The 24,088-nt window shown below is 42.6% G+C and overlaps 1 protein-coding gene across 1 annotated transcript in view; it reads left to right on the top strand.

Annotated features, from left to right (window-relative positions):
• Positions 1 to 519: 519 nt before the first annotated feature.
• Positions 520 to 24,088, top strand: part of hoatz (HOATZ cilia and flagella associated protein) — a 53,155-nt gene continuing 29,586 nt past the window's right edge. The window contains exons 1-2 of the mRNA XM_048615390.1: positions 520 to 561; positions 10,874 to 10,944. Coding sequence (XP_048471347.1) covers positions 10,903 to 10,944 — 42 coding nt within the window. The 5' untranslated portion in view covers positions 520 to 561; positions 10,874 to 10,902. The remainder of the gene's footprint in view (positions 562 to 10,873; positions 10,945 to 24,088) is intronic.

Raw genomic sequence — 24,088 nt, 5'->3', positions numbered from 1 at the left:
GGGGCATCGGGTACTGACCGGCAGCATTGGGCACTGACCGGGGCAATGGGCACTGACCGGGGGCAATGCGCACTTTCCAGGGGGCTTTGGGCACTGACCGTGGGCATTGGGCACTGACTGGGGGCATTGGGCACTGACCGGGGGCATGGGCACTGACCGGGGGCAATGGGGGCTGTCCGGGGGGCAATGGGCACTGTCCAGGGGGCATTGGGCACTGACTGGGGGCATTGGGCAATGACCGGGGGCAATGGGCACTGACCGGGCACATTGGGCACTGACCGGGGCATTGGGAACTGACTGGGGGCATCGTATGGATTGGGGTAATGACGGGAGGCACCGACAAGGGGCATTGGCACTGATTAGGGGCATTGGGTGCTAATGGGGGCCAATGACCAGTGACCTGGAGGTATTGACCAGGGCAGAGCTGGTGGCACAGGACAGGGGCAATGGGCACTATCTGAGGGAGGGAGCGTTCAACCTGCAAATACTACTCGCTCTAACTCTTTTCTTTTTCTTTTCCAGTTCAATGTTGTCATTGTCAACCAACCCAGGAAGACCCCAGTAAGTTACAGCTCCTGTGTCACCCAGCCTAACATATTATCTCTCCTGGACCTCAATCCCTCTCAAATATTTAAGTAAATAATTTCTGCCATGACCAGGCTGCGTTGTACAGCTGAGTATTTACTTAGATCAGACACTCTGGTTCAGGAGTGAGTGTGAACCATTGGTCCCTGAGCCAGAAACAGATAGAGCAGATACAGAGAAGGAGGCAAGGAAGATGAGACTCCCCTGGATAGTATGACAATTAGACAATATCACCCAAACAGGTTACAAAGGGATCTTGATCAGATGGGCAGATGGAGTTTAATTTAGCTAAATGTGAGGTGCTACATTTTGAAAAGGCAAATCAGGACAGGACGTGTACACTTAATGGTAAGGTCCTAGGGAGTGATGCTGAATAAAGAGACCTTGGAGTGCAGGTTCATGGTTCCTTGAAAGTGGAGTCACAGGTAGGCAGGATAGTGAAGAAGGTGTTTGGTTGGCTTGCCTTTATTAGTCAGTGCATTGAGTATAGGAGTTGGGAGGGTCATGTTGCAGCTGTGTAGGACATTGGTTAAGCCACTTTTGGAAATCTGCGTTCAATTCTGGTCTCCCTGCTATTAGGAAGGATGTTGTGGAACTTGAAAGGGTTCAGAAAAGATTTACGAGGATGTTGCCAGGTTGAAGGGTTTGAATTATAGGGAGAGGCTGAATAGGCTGGGGCTATTTTCCCTGGAGCGTCAGAGGCTGAGGGATGACCTTTATAGAGGTTTATAAAATCATGAGGGGCATGAATAGAGTAAATAGACAAGGTCTTTTCCCCAGAGTAGGGGAGTCCAAAACTGGACAGCATAGGTTTAAGGTGAGATGGGAAAGATTTAAAAGGGACCTAAGGGGCAACTTTTTCACGCAGAGGTTGGTGCGTATATGGAATGCCAGAAGAAATGGTGGAGACTGATACAATTACAACATTTAAAAGGCATCTGGATGTGTATATGAATAGGAAGGGTTTAGAGGGACAAGGACGAAATGCTGGCAAATGGGATTAGATTAATTTGGGATATCTGGTTGGCATGGACAAATTGGACCACTGCTCTATGACTCTATGACATCTTGGAAGTGACAAGCTACTGGTAGATGTACTGCACACCTGACGAGAATCGTAGCAGTCAACCAGCATCTGAGGAATGAACAGATGGAGGTGGAAGTGTTGGTAATTCGAGGACTGTGGTTTAAGATGATTGACAAAAGAATTACTGATAGTATAAAACCTTTTCTACACATCGAGCTGTTGTAATTTGGAACTCGCTGCTTGAAACAATGATGGAAGCAGATTCAATATGAATTTTCAAAATGGAACTGGACAAATACTTGAATGGGGAATAATAATAGTACATGTGCAAAGAGTAGGGGAGTGGGATTAATTGAAAAACTATTTCAAAGAGCTGACACAGGCGTAATAAACTACAAGACTTTCATCTGTATTTCAGTTATTCTGTGTTTCAAGCCTTATCTGAAATAACTCCACAGAGGCTGGTATCCCATCACTAATTCACCCTTTATTTACACACAAATGGTCCTTGACTTTACTACTGTGTCTTCAGAGTTAGCTGTCAAAGTGTCAGCATGTCTGACTGTCCCTTTTTTTCTGCCAGTCCCTAGACTGAACAGACTCTCTGAATTTCCTGTTTCTTTTTAGCAGTAGTGCTTATATATCCCCCACATCACCTACTTTTTTTTTCTGTTCATATTGTGGAATGTGGACGTCGCTGGCTGGCCAGCATTTCTTATCCATCCTTAGTTGCCCTTGAGAAGGTGGTGATGAGCTGCCTTCTTGAACCGCTGCATTCCTCCTGCTGTGGGTTGACTCACAATGCTATTAGGGAGGGAATTCCAGGATTTTGACCCAGTGAAGGAAAGGCGATACATTTCCACGTCAGGTTGGTGATTGACTTGGAGGGAAATTTGGAGTGGTGGTGTTCCCATATATCTGCTGCCCTTGTCCTTCTAGATGGGAGTGGTTGTGGGTTTGTAAGGTGCTATCTGAGGATCTTTGGTGAATTTCTGCAGAGCATCTTGTAGATAGTACACACTGCTGTTACTGAGCGTCGGTGGTGGAGGGAATGAATGTTTGTGGATGTGGTGCCAATCAAGCGGGGGCTGCTTTGTCCTGGATGGTGTCAAGCTCCTTGAGTGTTGTTGGAGCTGCACTCATCCAGGCAAGTGGGGAGTATTCCATCACACTCCTGACTTGTGCCTTGTAGATGGTGGACAGGCTTTGGGGAGTCAGGAGGTGAGTTACTCGCCGCAGTATTCCTAGCTTCTGGCCTGCTCTTGTAGCCACTGTGTTAATGTGGTGAGTCCAGTTGAGTTTCTGATCAATGGTGACACCCAGGATGTTGATAGTGGGGGCATCAGTGATGGTAACACTATTGAATGTCAAGGGGCAGTGGTTAGATTGTCTCTTATTCGTGATGGTCATTGCCTGGCATTTATGTGGCACGAATGTCACTTGCCAATTGTCAGCCCAAGCCTGGATATTGTCCAGCTCTTGTTGCATTTGAAAATGGACTGCTTCAGTATCTGAGGAGTTACGAATGGTGCTGAACATTGTGCAATCATCGGCGAACATCCCCACTTCTGACCTTATGATGGAGGGAAGGTCATTGATGAAGCAACTGAAAGTTGGGCCTAGGACACTACCCTGAGGAACTCCTGCAGAGATGTCCTGGAGCTGAGATGATTGACCTCTCACAACCACAACCATCTTCCTGTGTGTCAGATATGACTCCAACCACCGGAGCGTTTGCCCCCAATACCCATTGATTCCAGTTTTGCCAGGGCTCCTTCATGCCACACTAGGTCGAATGCAGCCTTGAATGCAACTCAATAAAAATGACACCATTGAGCCAAAACTTTATTGTATATTTTGACCATCAGGAAAAATACCTGTGTGGCCAGTGAACTATTAACAATGAACTATTACTCATCACCGTATTCCTAGCTTCTGGCCTGTTGTAGCTTCTGTGTTTATGTGGCAAGTCCAGTTGAGTTTCTGATCAGTGATAACCCCCGGGATGTTGATTGTGCGGGATTCAGTGATGGTAACACCATTGAATGTCAAGGCTTGGTGGTTAGATTGTCTCTTATTGGTGATGGTCATAGCCTGGCATTTGTGTGGCGCGAATGTCACTTGCCACTTGTCAGCCCAAGCCTGGATATTGTCCAAATCTTGTTTAATTTGAAAATGGACTGCTTCAGTATCTGAGGAGTCGTGAATGAACATTGTGCAATTATTGGCAAATGTTCCCACTTCTGACCTTATGATGGAGGGAAGGTCATTGATGAAGAGCTGAAAATGGTTGGGCCTAGGACACTACCCTGAGGAACTCCTGCAAAGTTGACCTGGAGCTGAGACGACTGACCTGCAACACCACGACCATCTTCCTTTATGTTATGTGTGATTCAAACCACCGGAGCGTTTGCCCCTGATACCCATTGATTCCAGTTTTGATAGGGCTCCTTGATGCCACACTTTGTCGAATGCAGCCTTGATGTTAATGGCTGGTTCTCTCACCTAACCTCTGGAATTCAGCTCTTCTGTCCATGTATGAACCAAGGCTGTAATGAGGTCAGGAGCTGCGTGGCCCTGGTGGAACCCAAACTGGGCGTCACTGAGCAGGTTATTGCTGAGCAGGTGCACTGTTACTGACACCTTCCATCACTTTATTGATGATTGAGAGCAGACTGATGGGGCGGTAATTGGCCGGTTTGGATTTATCCTGCTTTTTATGTACAGGACATACTTGGGCAATTTTCCACATTGTCGGGTAGATACCAGTGTTGTAACTGTACTGGAACAGCCTGGCTAGGGGAGCGGCAAGTTCTGGGGCACAAGTCTTCAGTACTATTGCTGGGATGTTGTCAGGGCCCGTAGCCTTTGCAGTATCCAGTGCCTCCTACCATTTCTTGATATCACGTGGAGTGAATCGAATTGGTTGAAGACTGGTATCTGTAATGCTGTGGACCACTGGAGGAGGCTGAGATGGATCATCCACTTGGCACTTCTGGCTGAAGATTGCTGCAAAAGCTTCAGCCTTATCTTTTGCGCTGATGTGCTGGGCTCTTCCATCATTGAAGATGGGGATATTTGTGGAGCCTCCTCCTCCTCCTCCAGTGAGTTGTTTAATTGTCCACCACCATTCACGACTGAATGTGGCAGGACTGCAGAGCTTAGATCTGATCTGTTGGTTGCAGAATCACTTAGCATATGCTGTTTGGTGTCTTCGCCAGGCTGACATCTTGTCTTCAGGTGTGCCTCGTGCTGCTATTTGCTCCTGCATCCATTGACCTACATTCATTCCTAGTTCAGCAGCTTGAGTTTTAAAGAATTTCATCATCATGTTCAAATCTTTTCTTGGACTTCAACACCAATCCCTGTAACCTCCTCAGAGCTCTAAGTTCCTCTTGGTCTCCCATGTTTTATACCTCAGTGTTAGTGGCCATGCCTTCAGCAGTCAGAGCACTAATTTATCTTCCCCTCAACCTTTTAAATTCCTCCCCAGAACCTTCTCTGACCAGGCTTTTAGTCACCTGTCCTAATATTTCCTCCTGGACTCTATTATTTTTGACTGATGCACCTTAGGACATTTTATTATGTTAAACTTGTTGTATAAATGCAACCTGTTGCTGCACAGAACTGTAGTATGATGTGATTTAGATCAAAAACTAAGCATTGTGGCAGATTGTACATGCAGACTTCTGCATCACTGTTAATTGTGAGACTGTGCTGTAACTCGCTGCATTGTCAGCTTGGATCAGTTGATGGCACTGCTGCTTCTGGATTTGGATATTGTGGATTCAAACCTCAATGCAGGTCATGAGATTTTATACAAACTCAGTGCTGCTGAAGGAATAGTAGGAGATGAACTACACACTCCAGTGCTGCTGTAAAAAGAAAGACTTACATCCATGGAGCACTTTTCACAATTGCAGGAACCCCGTAGGCACTTTACAGACAATTAAGTACTTTTGAAATGTAGTCAATTTTGTAATGTAGGAAATATGACAGGAAATTTGCGCACAGCAAGCTCCCACAAACAGCAATGTGATAATTGTTTTTTTTTGTGATGCTAATTCATGATGAACGTGGGATCTAACCTCCTGCTTTTCTTTGAAATAATATCATGGGATCTCCCAAGTAGGTAGATAGAGCCTTGGTTAAATATCTCATTTGAGAGAGACCATTTATTACTGTATAACGCTCCCTCTGTTTTGCTTTGGAATGTTAACTTAGGAATTGTGATGAAGCTCTGCAGCAAGAGTTGAACTTATAACTTTTTGTCTCAGAGGCAAGATGCTACCTAGGAAGGTATGGCTGGCACACTGTATTAATGATGAAGCTATTTGGAGCTATTCTTGTAAGATGCTAAACCAGCTCTAGTCCTGATATTTTAGCTGGAGCTATTTGAAGAAGTGAAGGAATTCTTCTGGTTTCTTGGTTCTGGTGTCAGGGCAACATTATTTTCTCCATTTAACACCGCCAAAGCATTAACTATTTATTAATTTTATTTACAAATTGATCTTGCTGTGTAAAAAATATACGCTATTTTTTCATTGTTTGTTATACAATGGCTGACATTTAAGAAAATAGTTCATGACTCACAACAAAGATATATCTCAGTGAGAAAGATATATCTCAGTGAGAATGATGGATTCTAGGAAGGGGGTAAGCCAACCTTGGTTAACCAAGGAAATTAAGAACAACAACAAATTGAAAGAAATAATATTCAATGTAATTTAGAGTATTGAGAAAATTATTTTAAAAAATCAACATAAGACGAACAAGAAAATTAAAAAGAATGAGAAAATATACTTTGAGGGTAATTATGCAAAGCAACCGCAAGAGCCTCTGTAAATACATAAAAAAGATGAGCAAAGCCAAAGAGAATGAAGATGGGGAAATAATAATGGGGAACCAGGGAATGGCAAAGGAATTGAATAATGTTTTGTGATAGAAGTCACCAATAGCATTCCAAAAATATTAAATAATCAAGGGCAAAAGGGGAGAGTAAATAAATAAAATAGCCATCACTAGAGAAAAAAAAGCGCTTGGGGAACCAAAAGGGCTAAAAGCCAATAAGTCCCCTGAGCCTGACGGAACACATCAGAGAAGAGTAAAAGAAGTAGCTACAAAGATAATAGATGTTCTGGAGGTAATCTTCCAAGAATCCTAAGAGTCATAGAGTCATAGAGATGTACAGCACAGAAACAGACCCTTTGGTCCAATATGTCCATGTCAACCAGATATCCTAAACTGACCTAGTCCCATTTGCCAACATTTGGCCCATATCCCTCTAAACCCTTCCTATTCATATACCCCTCCAGATCCTTTTAAAAGTTGTAATTGTACCAGCCTCTACCACCTCCTCTGGCAGCTTGTTCTATACATACACCACTCGCTGCGTGAAAAAGTTGCCATCTTCAGAGGATTGCAAAACTGCCAAGATCCGTGTGGAGACAAAGTTCTGCTTTTATATTGGGAATACCTTCCATCATGTTGTGTGGCACTATCGTCGCATTAAATGGGACAGACTTTGAACCAATCTAGCAACTCAAGACTAGGCATGTAAGAGACGCTGTGGGACATCAACAGCAGCAGAATTGGACTCTGGCACAATCTGTAACCTCATGGTCTGGCATATCCCCCACTCAACCATTACCATCAAGCCAGGGGATCGATCCTGATTCAATGGAGAGTGCAGGAGGGCATGCCAGGAGCAGCACCAGGCATACCTGAAGATAAGGTGTCAACCTGGTGAAGCCACCAAACAGGACCACTTGCACACCAAACAGCGAAAGCAGCAAGTGTAGACGGAACTAAGTGATCCCCAAGCTAATGGATCAGATCTAAACTCTGCCTTATCCAGCCGTGAATGGTAGCGGACAATTAAACAACTCACTGAAGGAGGAGGTTCCACAAATATCCCCATCCTCAATGATGGAAGAGCCCAGCACATCAGTGCAAAAGAGAAAGCTGAAGCATTTGAAGCAATCTTCAGCCAGAAGTGCCGAGTGGATGATCCATCTCGGTCTCTTCTAGTGGTCCCCACCATTACAGCTACCAGTCTTCAGCCAATTCGATTTACACCACGCGATATCAAGAAATGGTAGGAGGCACTGGGTACTGCAAAGGATATGGGACCTGACAACATTCCAGTAATAGTACTGAAAATGTCTGCTCCAGAACTCGCTGCTCCTCTAGCCAAGCTCTTCCAGTTAGTTACAACACTGGCATCTACACGACATTGTGGAAAATTGCCCAGTTATGTATTGTACACAAAAACGCAGGACAAATCCAACCTGGCCAATTACCACCCCACCAGTCTATTCTCAATCTTCAGTAAAGTGATGGAAGGTATCATCAACAGAGCTATCAGGCAGCACTGCCCAGCAATTACCTACTCAGTGATGCCCTGTTTGGGTCACTCTGCTCCTGACCTCATTACAGCCTTGGTTCATTACGAAAAAAAAGAGCTGAATTCCAGATGTGAGGTGAATGTGACAGCACTTGACATCAAGGCCACATTTAACCGTGTTTGGCAGTAGGTATTAGGGGGCAACTTTGGTTGGAGCCATACTTGACGCATTGGAAGATGGTCATGGTTGTTAGAGGTCAGTCATCTCAGCCCCAAGACATCTCTGCAGGAGTTCCTCAGGGTAGTGTCCTAGACCCAACTAACTTCAGTGCTTCAATGACCCTTCCTTCATCATAAGGTCAGAAGTAGGGATGTTCGCCGATGATTGTACAATGTTCAGCACCATGCGTGACTCCTCAGATGCTGAAGCAGCCTATGTTCTAATTAACAAAATTATAGCTCTCAAGAAGCTTGACACCATCCAGGACAAACCAACTGCGAGCATCCACTTCCTCCATTTCTTATGCTCAGTAGCAGTAATCTGTACTATCTGCAGATACACTGCAGAAATTTACCAATGATCCTCATACAGCACCCTCCAAATGTAAGACCGTGTCCATCCAGAAGGACAAGGGCAGCAGATACATGGGAATGCCAACACCTGCATGTTCCCCTCCAAGCCATTCACCATCACGACTTGGAAATATATCACTGTTCCTTCAGTGTCACTGGGTCCATATCCTGGAATTCACTCCTTAATGGTATTGTGGGTCAACCCATAGCACATGGACTGCAGCAGTTCAAGAACGCAGCTCACCACCAGCTTCTTGAGGGCAGTTAAGGACAGGAAATAAATGCTGGCCAGCTGGTGATGCCCATGTCCCACAAGTGAATAAAATAAAAATATAGCACCCTTATTCAAAAAAGGAAGAGACAACAAACAGGCAAGTATATGCCAGTTAGCTTCATTTCCATTATTGGGAAAACGTTAGAGCCTATTACAAAGCTTGTGATAGCAGAGCATTTAGAAATACAAAAAACAGAGACAGCATGGTGTTGTGAAGGGAAATCATCCCTAACAAATTTATTAGAACTCTTTTGAAGATGTGAAAAATAGAATAGATAATGGGGTACCAAGAATGTAATGTATTCAGACTTTTAGAAGACATTTGCTCAAGTCTAACATGTTTTGCTACTTAATAAGACAAGATTCAATGGTGTTGGGTGGAGTATATTAGTGTGGATAGAGGATAGGTTAACTATTAGACACCTGAGAATTGGAATAAGAGTGGCATCTTCAGGATGGCAATTTGTAACTCGTGGAATGCCACGGGGATCAATGCTGGATCCACAATGATTTACAATATATATTAATATCTTTGATGAGGAAAGTGAATGTACTGTAGCCGAGTTTGCAGACGGTACAAAATAGGTGAGACAGCAAGTGGAGAGATGACACAGACTCTGCAGAGGGATATGTAGATAGATTAAGTGAATGGAATATGACATGAGAACATGTGATGTTATGTATTTTGGCAGAAAGAATAGAGGAGCTGAATATTGGGCAGTATGGTGGCTCAATGGTTAGTACTGCTGCCTCCCAGCATCAGGTACTCAGGTTTGATTTCAGCCTTGAGTGACTGTCTGTATTGAGTTTGCGCATTCTCCCTGTGTCTGTGTGGATTTCCTCCAGGTGCTCTGGTTTCCTCCCACAGTCCAAAGATGTGTAGGTTAGGTGAATTGGCCATGATAAATTATCCAATGTGTCCTGGGATGTGCAGACAAGGTGGATTAGCCATGGGAAATGCAGGGTTGCAGGGATAGGGTAGGTCTGGTTGGGATGCTCTTCGGAGGGTTAATGGGCCAAATGGCCAAATGGCCCGCTCCCACACCATAGGGATTTTATGGTTCAATGATTTAAATGAAAATGACTGCAGAAAGCTACAGTGTGGAGGGATTTGGGTGTCCTCATGCATAAATCAAAGAAAGCTGGCATTCAGGTTCAGCAGGTAATAGCAAAAGCAAATGGAATGTCGCTGTTTACTTCAAAAGAAATGGGATATAGAACTATACAAGGCACGAGTTAGATCATATCTAGAATATTGTAAAATGTTTTGATCCGCTTATCTGAGGAATGATACACAGCAGCCTTGGGTTGTGGACGGGTTTCACTCCAGAATCCGTTTGTTCACAAGTTGGAGCACATTCAGGACAGTGGAAAGCAGCCGTTTGTAACTACAAGAAATGTTTGTATTTCGGGTCTTTAAATTTTAAAGCCGTGCATGTATTTGTAAGTACAAGCGTTTGTAACTTGGATGTTTGTAAATTGTGGAGCCCCTGTACTAGCATTGGGGGCAGTCCAGAGAAGGTTCATTGGATTGATCCTGGGTTTAGAAAGATTTTCTTATGAGGAGAAATTGAATAGTTTGGGCTTGTACTCATGGAAGTTTATAATAACGAGAGGTGACTTTATTGAAGCAAAATTCTTAGGAGATTTGATAGAGTAGAAGTGGAGAGTTTGTTCTCCTTTCTCCCCTTCTTAGAGTAAGGTATCACCCAGCTAGGACAGAGATGAGGAGGAATTTGTTCTGTGAGGGTGAATCTATGGAATTTTTTACTGCATAAGCTGTAGAGCTGGCTAGGTAATTGTATTCATGGCTGAGATGAACAGATTTTTAATCAAGGGAAGGTAAGAGAATCAAAGATTATGGGGTAAGTCAAGAAAGTGGTATTGAGGATTATTAGATCAGCCACAATCACAGTGAATACCTGAGCAGACTCGATGGACTGAATAGCCAACTTCTGTTCTTATGCCTTATGGTCATTGTATTTCATAGTAATTCTTTATATAAAGCTTTGAAATGACTAAGCTTTAATGATAATGAATGTCTTGTCAATCTTTTATTTCTAACCAGAATCTAAACAACGCCTGATCGAAGCTCACATGCAACTGGAAGCAGAAGAAAAGGCAAGGTTATTGGAGAAGGTGAGTTTTTTTTTTGGTATTCATTCGTGGGATGAAGGTGTCACTGGCCAGGCCAGCATTTATTGCCCCTCCATAATTGCCCAGAGGGCAGTTAAGAGTCAACCACATTGCTGTGGATCTAGAGTCACCTGTAAGCCAGACCAGGTAAGGATGGCGGTTTCTTTCACATTAATGAACCAGATGGATTTTTCTGACAATCAGCAATGGATTCATGGTCATCATTAGATTCTTAATTCAGATCTTTTTTATTCAATTCATGGCAGGATTCAAACATGGATCCCCAGAACATTATCTGGATCTCTAGGTTAGAGTGTGTGAAAAGCAATGAGAGCATTGGAGGTGAGCTTTCTGACTGTGTCCTTTACCTTTTCTGTGTTGTACTGATTACTGGTACATTGCTGTACTGAGAGTATGTCACAGAAAGCTAGTCAGGTGGTTTGGCCCACAATTCTTCTTACAATGAGATTCCAATGCTGTCCTAACTCTTTCTCTATGTTTGGCCAAAAATGTGAGCTCATCCAAAATTCTGCTAACCTTATTTCAAATCAGGCTGAGGCCCGTTCACTCATCATCATTGTGTTTGTTGACCAAAGTTCAGTCACGTTTGGCAGCAATTTTAAAATTCTCATTGTCAGCTTCTACCTCTTCATAGACTCGCCCCTTTATATTTCACTTAAATCCCCCAGTGTTTCTACACTCAGATCTGTAACAAACCATAACATGGTAGAATTTAGCATTCCATTTTAGGGGTGGGAACTTGGATCAGAAACAAGTTTGCAATAAGGGTAATTACAGAGGACTGAGGCAAAGCTAGTTGGAAAAGTGTTGACAGACATTTAAGAAAATAGTTCAAGGCTGAGGTAATGATATATTCCGTGAGAAAGGTTTCTAGAAAGGTGATTAACCGGGGAAGCTAAGGATAGCATCAAAAGGAAAGAAAACATATACAGTGTGGCAAATGTAAGCCAGAGGATCGGGAAAATTCTGAAAACCAACAAAGATGACCAAACTAATAATAATAATAGAGGGAGAAGATCAACTTTAAGGGTAAGCTTGCAAGCAATATCAAGATGGGCAGCAAGAGCTTCTTTAAGTATATTAAAAGGAAGAGAAGGGGAAATATTGGATGGAAGATACTTGGATTTTCAGAAGGCTTTTGGTAGGGTACCACATATTAGGCTATTTAAATAAGTTAATATTCCATGGTGTGGAGGATAATATCTTAGCATAGATAGAGGATTAGCTAACTAATAGATCAGAAAGTTGGGATAAGTGTGTTTCTTTGGGGTGGCAACCTGTAACTAGTGGAGTGCCACAGGGATCAGTTATTTGCAATACATATTAATGAGTTGGATGAGGGAAATGAATTATAATAGCCAATATGGGGGCAGCACAGTGGCTCAGTGGTTAGCACTGCTGCCTCACAGCATCAGGGACATGGGTTTGATTCTACCCTCAGGTGACTGTGGAATTTGTACGTTCTTCCCGTGTCTGAGTGGGTTTTCTCTGGGTGCTCCGGTTTCCTCCCACAATCCAAAGGTGTGCAGGTTAGGCAGATTAGCCATGCTAAATTGCCCATAGTGTCCAGGGATGTGCAGGCTAGGTGAGTTAGCCATAGGAAATTCAGGGTTTCGGGGATAGGATAAGCATGTGGGTCTGGATGGGATGCTCTTCGGAGAGTTGGTGCTGACTCAATGGGGTGAATGGCCTGCTTCCACACTAAGGATTCTATGATCTTCTATGGTATTGCAAAAGATACAAAAATAGGTGGGAAGATAAGTGGTGAGGATGACTCAGTGTGTGCAGAGGGATATCGACAAGTTAAGCAAGTGGGCAACCACTTGGCAGATGGAGTAACAATGAGGGAAAATGTGAGGTTATGCACTTTTGGTAGGAAGTATAGAGGAACTAAATGTTATTTAAATGGGGGTAGACTGTAGAAAGCTGCAGTACAGAGGGATTTGGGAATCTTCATGCATAAATCACAAAAAGCTAGCATCCAAGTTCAATCAGTAATAGGGAAGGCAAATGGAATGTTGGCCTTTACTTTAAAGAAAATGGAGTATAAAAATACAAAGCCTTGCTAAGACTACATAAGGCACTAGTCAGACCATAGCCAGAATACTATAAACAATATTTAAGGAAAGATATACTGGCATTGCATGCAGCCTAGAGAAGGTTCAATAGTCTGGTCCCGGGTATGGAGGGACTGTTTTATGAGGAGGGATTGAGTAGATTGGGCCTGTACTCAGAGTTCTGAAGAATTAGAGGTGACCTTATTGAAACATTTAAAATTCTTAGGGGACTTAAATAAAACCAAGAACTGCGGATGCTGGAGATCTGAAACTAAAACAGAAATTGCTGGAGAAACTCAACAGGTTAGGCAGCATCTATGGGAAGAAAGCACAGTTAGCATTTTGAGTCTCATGACTCAGGGCCTGATTCCATCCATTCATGTTTTTTACTCACCCCACAGTCAGTCCTATTATGACATGGGTTGCTCTTCACACAGTTGCCTGTTCCCAAGTACTCCTAGGCCCATTAGTACATTATATGGGTTGCATTCAGCACAGCTAACCCATTTCCTCACTGTTACCTCTTACCACATATTCAACTTTTCTTCTGTCCTGACCTACTCTCCATAATCTCCTTGTTTACCTATCCCATATCTGTCTCTGGGCTCTGTCTCTAATTATTGCCCTCCGCTCACTTCTTCCTCCACCCTCAGCTCCCACTCCCCTCCAACTTTGGCTTCAGCATAAATACCAGTTTTTCCCAGATAGTAACAGTTCTGATGAAGAATCACTGGCATGAAACTCTGCTTTCTTCCCACAGATGCTGCCAGACCTGCTGGGTTTCTCCAGCAATTTCTTTGTTCTTAGGGGACTTGAAAGGTTCAATACAGAAAGGTTGTCTCCCCTTGTGGGAGAGTGTAGGGCCAGAGGACATAATCTCAGAATAAGGCACACTTATTTAAGACACGAGGGTTTTTTTCCTCTCAGAAGGTGGTGAATCTATGAAATTCCTTACAGGAGAGGACTGTTGAAGCTGGGTCACTAAATATTCAAGTCAGAAATAGATTTTTAATTAGTAGTGGATCAGGATTATAGCCAAAAGGCTGGGAATAAGTTTAGATTTATCAGATCAGCCATGATCTCATCGAATGTCTGAGCAAATTTATTGGGCTGAATGGCTTTCCTATCTTAACATCTTATTCTCCTAACCCCACCATCTTTGACCAAGCTTTTAATTATGAATCCCAATGGCTGTATTTTGGTTTGGTGTCAAACTTTAGTTATTTATGTTCCTGTGAATTCTCTCTGGATATTTTTCTACTTTAAAACCATGGTATAAAAGCAAGTTAATGCTGACCCTAGGCTGTGCCTGCAGTAGCAGCTGGTACAAAGCAGAAGCCAATGCACTTATTGTGTTGGTGCAGTGAAGAGCACTCTTTTCAGTTTGAGGTCAGGCATCGTTGACATACAAAGATAAGTTTACTGTCAATCAATCTGTCGTTTAAACTGTTTGGAATATAACAACTTTGACAGAAGGTGTTTGAAATCTGAAAATGTTCCTCAGCTCTGATGGCATTCACCTTGATCAGGAAATCCACATGGGTGAATGGAGGAAGAGGAAAAGGGTTTAGAATTCCAGGGCACATAGCCATTTGAAACTTTACTGTTTAGTGTGGCTCTTTCAACATAGATGACATTCATGCTTGGTGCTGGGAACTGGATATAGATAGTAATTCCCACACAGATGTTAACAGAGTGGCTGGTCTGTATGTGAAGACTCATCGGTCACCCCTTCTATTGACGTTATACGGAAAGGCTTATTAATCACATGGTATGGAGCTATTTCTCTATAACCGTCTTATCTGCAAATTCATCATTGTGGAAATTAAAAAAAAAATGTAATGGAGATTTTGTACTGATTTATTTGCTCAACTCCCCATCAATATTGTTCACATCTATCCATTAATTATCATCTCCTAGTGCAACCATCTAAATGTTACTTGGGTCTATAATATGTTATGAACAAAGATGGATGTGAGAAAGTACTCTGGTCCATTCCAGCCTGCCCAATACAATATTGATCAATTGTGTATCGCAATACAACCTCCACCTCACCCAAAAGCCATATGATCGAGGGAGGTAAAACAAATCTAGATTAAAAAAAAAAACAAAAAAAAAAAAAACGACCAGTCCGAGGAAAGAAAGTCAGGGAAATTCCTCTCCGAACATCGCACACGTCTCTGCTCTATGATCAGAATGAGTCCATCAGATCACACTGACTCTGCACTCCCTTCAACAGCTCACCCCTGTAAGTGATGATGTCTGCTTCAATCAGGTCCATTTGCAGTTCTCACCTGGAAGATTTTGACAAATCAGCATCCATCATACAACTGGCAGTGTGCTCAGCTGCCAACTGTACCCTGCAAAGGAAATCACCTCCTGACCTCAAACCAAAATATTTAACCTTACAACAGTCAAAATTGTGACTGACCTATTTATTTGAAACGAACTGTCAACTGGGATACAACCTATTCCTTTCAGCATCTGGTAAACCTGTCAGTGTATTGAATTGGCTCCAGTTCTCAAAACAGTGTACCTGTAACTTTTGCATGCTTTGCAGCAGGAGGCAAGATCTCGGATTAACTAGAATTTATGTAAATGTTTTGCGGTCCTGTTTATCTTTTCAAATTCTACTATGCAGCTTACAGAAACGGAAATGGTGTCTGGTGTTACTTTAAGCTTTGCTGATGGCACTGCTGATTGCAGTAAGGCAATTAACATCCTTACTTGGAGCAATGCAGAAATGAAGTTAGCTCTGCTGCATGTGTGTGAATTTGGATCAATTGGAATCTGCTCCTATGATGCTGCTTGGCCTGCTGTGTTCATCCAGCCCTGCACCTTGTTGTCTGGAATAACCTGGTGTTCCTTTACCATGTCACAGGGAGAATTTGATGAGATTTTCCATTTAATCTCAGATCTCTTTAAAATTAATTAAAAAGTATTGAATTCCTCTGCTAATCATTAAATGGAAACTTGAGAGAGCTGATTTAACTGCAACAGCAGGAAGTGAGCTGCTTCTCTGTCCACTTTGTTTGAATACATTAAAGATCTAATTTCTGACCTTTGAACTCTTTCATCAATTCTGTGTCAGATAATATATTTGTTCATTTGTCTTCAAGTGAGGCTTACGTTCTTGTTATATAGATGCTGTTACATTTTGATCCATTATAATTGTATGTATAAAACTGTATTGATGTTTTGCTACTTCTGAAATTTGACACCATTTCTGCAACTTCACCGTGAAAGATCTGAATTGTTAGGAATGGGAAACTCCAGTTGGGCTGTCTTGTTTTACTGGATAAGCCCATTTTCAAAATGTCAGCTTTACTCAGTGTTAGCTGAGTCAGAGGGTTGGAGTCCAACAAACACTGCTCCAGCAATGAAATCTCAATCTAAAATAATGGGTGCAGAGGGAATGCCGCAATTTCAGTGGTGCTGTCTTTTGAAGTGGGTGTTAAACCACAACCTAGTTTGTCTGTTCAGAGAGATGTGAAAGATGGTGTATTTGAAGACCGGCAAGAGAGTTCTTCCAATGTTCTGACCAGTATTTCTCCCTTTACCTACACCATCAAAACACATCACATAATACTTCAAAATATTTAATTTGTTGTAAAATGATTTGGAATATCTTGAGTTTATCAACATTATATAATACAAATTCTTTTACTATTTATCTTCCTTCGCAGCATAGTATTCAATTGTTTTAACTGTGAGGAATGCCCCTCACCTTTTCTTAAAGCTATTAATATTTTGTGCTTCACAATTCTTCCCCTGTAGTTGATCTCACAGGTCTGTTAAAAAACATTTGTAAGAGAAAATTCTGAATGCCTCAGTCTCTTGCTCCTTTCTGTGACCGTCTCCAATTCTGCGTGAGGTTCAAGGGGTACAAAGATTGGTTCAATTTTTCTAGTTTAATCTATTTATTAGTATGGAGGAGAACTATGTTTTTCTGCATGATCATGATGCAGTTATGATCATGTCAGTCTGTGTCTTCTATATTTTCATTGGCTGGAAAACCTTTTCACCCAGTCAACAACCAGTTTTTTTTTTAAAAAAAGGGTTGTGTTCACTAAGTGGTAACAGAATGCACAGAAAGCGGTTGCATTCATAATTTAAGGTTGTTCTACCTGATTTTTGAGCAGCTTTTTATTGTAATTCAGGTGCTTGTTTCAATATCACATTATTTTTGAGCTGAAAATGAAGATGATCCAGAGGCATAGAAACAGAGGATAGGAGCAGGAGGCCGCCATTCGGCCCTTCAAGCCTGCTCCGCCATTCATCACGGCTGATCATCCAACTCAATAGCCTAATCCTTCTTTCTCCCCATAACCTTTGATCCCATTTGCCCCAAGTGCCATATCTAGTCGCCTGTTGAATACATTCAATATCTTGGCATCAACTACTTCCTTTGGTAATGAATTCCACAGGCTCACCACTATTTGGGTGAAGAAATCGTTCCTCATCTCCATCTACCCTGAATCCTCAGACTGTGACCCCTGGTTCTGGACACACCCACCATCAGGAACATCCTCCCTGCATCTATCCTGTCCAGTCCTGTTAGAATTTTATAAGTCTCTATGAGAACCCCCCTCATTTGTCTGAACTCCAGTGAAAACAATCCTAACCTAGTCAATCTCTCCACATATGTAAGACTCCCCATCCCCGGAATCAGCCTGGTAAACCTTCGCTGCTCTCCCTCAAGAACAATAGCATCCTTCCTCAGAAAAGGAGACCAAAATTGCGCACAAGGAAAGGTTGAGAAATTAAGCTTAATCTTCTCTGCTCCAAGGATAACAAGGGTAAAGAGGGATATTCTGTTTCTACTGGTTGGTATGTCAGTAACTAGGGGTTCACAATTTCCAGATTGTCAACAAGAGAGCCAGGAGTAAGATGAGGAGAAACTACTCAGTTGTTAGGATTTGGAATGCACTGCCTGGGAGAGTGGTGGAGGTGGATTCCATGGGAGATTTCAAAAGAGAGCTAGATATATATTTGAAAGTGATAAAGTTGGAGGGTTACGGAGATAGGGCTAGAGTGTGGAACTGGCTGCGTAGCTCTTTCAGGAGCTAGTTCAGACAGGATGGGTCAAATAGCCTCCTTCTGTACTGTAAAGTTATGATTCTATTAACCATCACCAGTAATCACTCATGTAACCAATTAAATATTTACATGCAAAGCCCTGTTAAGGATAATGCAAACCACCAAAAGTGAGGAGAGGTAGGGAAAAAGGGAAGGAACAAAAATCAATATAGAATTGGATGGGCAGATAAAACATTTTATATTCACAGATGAGTGACTTGCCTTTTTGATTTTTTTTTTTTAAAACTACTAACCACTATCATCACTATGGGTCTACTTTTTTTTTTTTTTTAAAAAGAAGTCAGCCTGTTCAGAGATGTTATTCTGCACTTCTGGAACAGGTAGGACTTGAACCCTGGGTCTCCAAAGGTCTGCTTTATTATATATTTTCTGATTAATCTATACAGAAATATTATTACATACCTCTGGAACAAGTGAGACTTGAACCCAGGCATCTCAGTGAAGTAACCCCAGAGTCAGGAATCCATCACCAAGTCACCCTTTCGTTCCACTTGAACAGTCCTCATCTTTAGTACTGCCTCATTCAAAGTGTCAGCATCTCTGACATGCCCATTTTTTAATATGTCAGTCACGGCTCCCTGATTGGGCCAGATTAACAGCCCTTATCAGAAAACTCATTGTATAATGTCCAGCTGACTGACTTTGTTACAATCACTGCACCTGATTCAGAGGCAGGGACACTTCTGCTGCACCAAAAATGCTCTTCTCCTTCTCCTTCTTCTTCATCTCAGATTGCCACCAAATTCACCATGACATTTTTTTTTCTCCTTCTAACTACCACCAGTAATCACCCAAATAGCCAATGAATATTTACAAGCAAAGCTATTAAGGGCATGGGTCTCCTTTAAAATTTTTTTTAAAAAGTTTTATTTAACCTAATTCTCTAATCAACCTGTTCAGAGATGTTATTACACACCTCTGGAACAGGTTGCACTTGAACCTGGGCCTCCTGGTCCAGGAGTAGGGACAGTATCACTGCACCACAGGAGGGCCTCTAAAGTAAGGTAGACTGTGTCCCTAGGTGGTCTCAAGCCTCCAGCTGTCTGGTTAACAGCCGAATGTGCTGACCCACAGCACCATAGAGACTGTTAACAGATACCTTTATTTTTTGTGTAACTTTTTTTTTTTTTTTCTAATCAACCTGTTCAGAGACATTATTACACACCTCTGGAGCAGGTGGGACTTGAACCCAGGCCCTTTTCAAAGACCCTCTGATGACATCATTTTTCAGGTGATGAGTTCCAGCTGGGCAGACCATTGCCCATTACCATGGGAACTCGTACTCAACAAGGTCCATAAGGAGATTAATTAGTGATTCTCAAGGCCCTTGTAGGGTTTATCACACCAAGACTGATATTGATCTTGCATTAAAATCATAAAATAAAAATAGTCCTGAATTTAGCCTGAGGTATGTGTGAAGATCTCCTCTTCAAACTGCTAATAGGTCGAAGGGACTCTTATTGGAGACATTAAAAAACTGATTTTCAATATTTTCTGGAATTTTTAAATGGATAAGTTATTCTGAAGGTGATGTATCTCCTCTAATACATTACACAGTATAAAACAATGCGCATTTCGAAGTTGTAAATGATCTAAGAACAAGAGTGGTAGAGGAAACGAACAGCCAACAGGAAGCGGTTGACAGGAACCTTGCTAGATTATTCTATCATCGCTGCCTGTTTTCAACTCTCTGCAGCACAGTGTTGTAGACATAAAGCCTTGTCCTCTTTCTCTGAGAAACTGTGGTTTTTAAGCTGTTTCCTGTGGTAGCTGGAAGGTGACTGGGAAATGAGTTGTTGGTGTCTGCAGCACAGTAGATAAGAGACTTTTGTATCTCTCCATATGTGGCTGGGATGCAAGCAGCTGGTAACCAACACGAGGAGCCATGGATAAGCTTCTAACCATGTCATGACACCTGGCAAAGTGAGGATATTTGATTCTCTCCAAACAAATTGGACTTGAAAATTTTGTGCTTTTAATTGTCCTACTTCACCCCACTATCCCACTCCCCTCCATTTCATCTACTCCAAAGCTACTGTTAACTCCTTGGCATCTGTCATATAGCTGCTAGTTGACTGCAGGGGAATCACAGCACAAACTAATTCTGTTATTGATATCTGTAAGTGGAAACCCCAGCATCAGGAATCGCTGGATAATCAGCAAGACAGGAATCTTAGCTGCGTGTCCTTACCTGAATCCAGAGACATTATCACAAGTAACATCAACTCACTCAGAAAAGGCTGCATTTTGAACCCGACATTTTTGATAAACACATAGTATGGAAGGTGTTACATTTTCATGAAGTTACCATGTTTATTTCATACAGAGAATCTAATTTCTTTTCATTTTCTGGATGTTAGTGTCACTCTTTGGGCTAGGATTGAGAAGTTGGTGGTGAGCTGCTTTCTTAAACTATTTGTTATCGGCACATTCGGAATGCTCTGAGAGATGAAATTCCAGGAGTGCTCAGGGTTTGTAGGGAACACAATGTGACATACTTGCTCAGGAAACCCCAAAAACAACAGGAAATAACCGTTAATATTATTATCTGCTGGTGTCATAATTTCATTTAAACGTGTGATAATGGCCAAGAAGTGGAACAAGTTTCTTTTAAGAAATACTTTTACTTCATTTTGGCATTGTGTACGATATACTTGGAACTAAAATACAGACCCTATGTATTATATTCCCTGTTTGGAATAGGTTTTTGCACTGGGTAGCTGTATGGATCCTAGTCGGCCTGTTCTTTCCTGGGTTATATGGAACATTCACGACTGCAGTCCTACTCAGACCCCTCCCTCATCTGTTTCTGACATCTCCTGCCCTTGGCATGAACTGAAAAATTTTGTTCATTTTGTTTCCAGTTTTCATCCTCTTATCTCCATCTGGTCCATTGCTTCTTCTTCACTTTCCGTTCTCACCATCTTTGTTGCCAATTATGGCGATAGGTTATCAACTGATCTTCATTATAAACCCACAGATTCCCACAGCTAACTCAAGTACATTCTCTCATGCCCTCTGTCCTGCACCCCATTCCATTCTTCTAGTTTCTCAATTTGTTGCATTTGTTCTGATGCTGCACCCTCCACACCAACACTTCTGATATGCCCATTACCTGCGCTGAGAATTCCCACTATGTGGTTAACAGAAACCTTCATTATGTCCAATCCATCTTTCACATTTCTGCTCTTACCAATTCCCCTTCCTTCTGGAATGATGATTGGGCCTTCCTCATCACCTCCTCCCCAACCTCCCTGTCTCCATATTACACACATCATCCTCCTGTATTTCTCTGACTCCAGAGTAATTCCACCACCAAATACAGCTTCTCTTTTCAGCACTTTCCTCCTAGACCACTCCTCAGTCATCCTAACACAATCTCCCTTTTGTCATGGCACCTATTCATGCAACACATGTCCTCATACCTTCTTATTATCCAAAGGCCTTGTCGGTCCTTCCTAGTGAAACAACCTCCTGATGAAGGATGTAAACCTGAAACATCAACTTTCCTGTTCCTCTGATGCTGCCTGACCTGCTGTGTTCCTTCAGCTGCACACTGGATTCACTCTGACTCCAGCATCTGCAGTTCTTGCTATTGTCAAACAATCTACTTATACTGTTTTCAATCCAATGTACTTTGTTCACTGTTACATGTGATCCCCTCTGCACTGGGGTGACCAAACATAGAGTGGATGTACGGAGAACACCTCCAAATGTTCTGGCCACAGCACGAGCCCAAGTTTCTTGCCACTACTCCATTGAATTTTCCTCCTTTCTCCTACTCTGACTTATCCATGGCCTGCTACAGTATTTCAAAGAAGCTGTACGCAAACTCAAGGCACAACACCTTATCTTTCAACACCTCACAGCCTTCCAGACTCCATGTTGAATTCAACAACATTAGATCATGACTTTGCCCTTCATCTTGCTCCATGTATTTTGAGGCTTTTTTCTGGCTTGTTCGTGTCTTTGTCCCTTTGATGTATTCAGCCAGCCTCTATTATAGCATTCATGCTTCATATTGACTTATCCTTTGTTTCTTTCCTAGAGCCACTACCGTTCTCCTTGGCTGTTACATGTTGAAATCTTTCATTATTTAATCTCCTCTGTCCTCCACCCTATTCCTACTATCTCTATTACAGACTTTCCTTTGTTTCTTCTCAACCCCTTTCCACCAGTGTGAAAATTTCTTTATTTTATCTCTCTTCAGTTCTGATACAGGGTCCTCTCAACCTGAAACATCAACTCTGTTTCTCTCCACAGATTAATAGCATTTTTTTTGTTTCAATTTTGACAATGTCAGCTTTGGCTACTTCTGAAATTGCATGAAAGGAAGTGTAGCACAGCTGAGCAATTAGATTAGTTTGCGCATATTGTGTTTGGAAAAAAAGTGGCAATTCATTTCTTTGTTTTGATTATATTTTTCTGTAGACTTTGCCAACAATGCTTTTTTCACCATGTAACAAGCTGTTAGTCAGTAAACTGTCTCCATTTTACCTTCTTGTGGGGAACATTTAGAGGGGTTAACTCTGAGAATCAGCACATGCAGCTTAATGCTGGATTGGTATGAATAGGAAGGTATAATCCATGGTGACCTGTGTAGATAATCCTCTATCAGTTTGCTTTCCGGTCTGCTTGAACCCTAGAACTCCTAATGCTGTTCTTTAGAGTCATAGAGTCATAGAGTTGCACAGCAGTCACTGCTTCCAGAAAGTGGTTTGCGGAGGGGCTGTTGTCAAGTGACAATTCAATCCCAAACACTTCCTCAGTGTTTCCGTCCCTACCTCCTCCTTTAACCAAAAAAAAACACACACAATCTTTTGTGAGGACCAGAAACAAAGGGAATGGGAGAGATCCAGGGAGCATCCTGGGAAGGTGACTGAGGAAAGACCTACCTCAGGTATTTACAGCGATAAGTAAGAGTAAGTGTTTAATAAATTTTCTTAAAGAGCTTGATTGGTGATAGAAATGTCAGTCAGTGTGATTAAGTGCTGCACTTGTGAGATGTGGGAGATCCGCGATGCTTCCAGTGTCCAGGATAACTACATTTGCAGGAAGTGCACCCAATTGCAGCTCCTCACAGACCGCATTGATAGGTTGGAGCGGCAGTTGGATGCACTTAGGAGCATGAGGATGGCAGAAAGCGTCATAGCCAGGAGTTTTAGAGATGTGGTGACCCAAGGTGCAGGCAGATAGATGGGGGACTGCTGGAAGGGGCAAGCAGGCAGTACAGGGATCCCCTGTGGTGGTCCCCCCCCTCTAACAAGCGTACTGTTCTGGATACTGCTGGGGGGGGTGGCCTATCAGGAGGTAACAGTAACAGCCAGACTGGTGGCACCATGGCTGGTTCTGTTCTTAAGGGAAGGACAAAGAGCACTAGAGCAGTAGTTATAGGGGACTGTACAGTGAGGGGTACAGATAGGCGCTTCTCTGGACGTAAAAGAGACTCCAGGATGGTGTGTTGCCTCCCTGGTGCCAGGGTCCAGGATGTCTCTGAACGGGCAGAAAGCGTTCTGAGGGGAGAGGGTGAACAGCCGGAGGTTGTGGTACATATTGGTACTCACGACGCAAGTAGGATGAGAGACGAGGCCCTGCAGCAGCAGTTCAGGGAGTTAGGTAGAAAGTTAAAGAGCAGGACCTCAAAGATTGTAATCTCAGGATTACTCTCTGTGCCATGTGCCAGTGAGGCTGGAAATAGGAGGATAGTACAGCTCAACACATGGCTAAACAGATGGTATAGGAGGGAGGGTTTCAGATATCTGGACCATTGGGATCTCTTCCAGGGCAGGTGGGACCTGTACAAGAAGGATGGGTTGCATTTAAACTGGAGGGGGACAAATATTCTGTCTGGGAGGTTTGTTGGTGTTACTCGGGAGGATTTAAACTAGCTTGGCAGGGGGTTGGGAACCAATGCAAAGGTGAATGGACTGAAAGGGAACTAGAGAATAGGGCCAGTAAGACTCGGAGGA

The sequence above is a fragment of the Rhincodon typus genome, chromosome 32 (genome assembly GCF_021869965.1).
Source record: "Rhincodon typus isolate 14 chromosome 32, sRhiTyp1.1, whole genome shotgun sequence".
Classification (NCBI taxonomy): Eukaryota; Metazoa; Chordata; class Chondrichthyes; order Orectolobiformes; family Rhincodontidae; genus Rhincodon; species Rhincodon typus.
The sequence above is the reverse complement of the archived record's forward strand: the minus strand, read 5'-3'. Positions and strand labels throughout refer to the sequence as shown.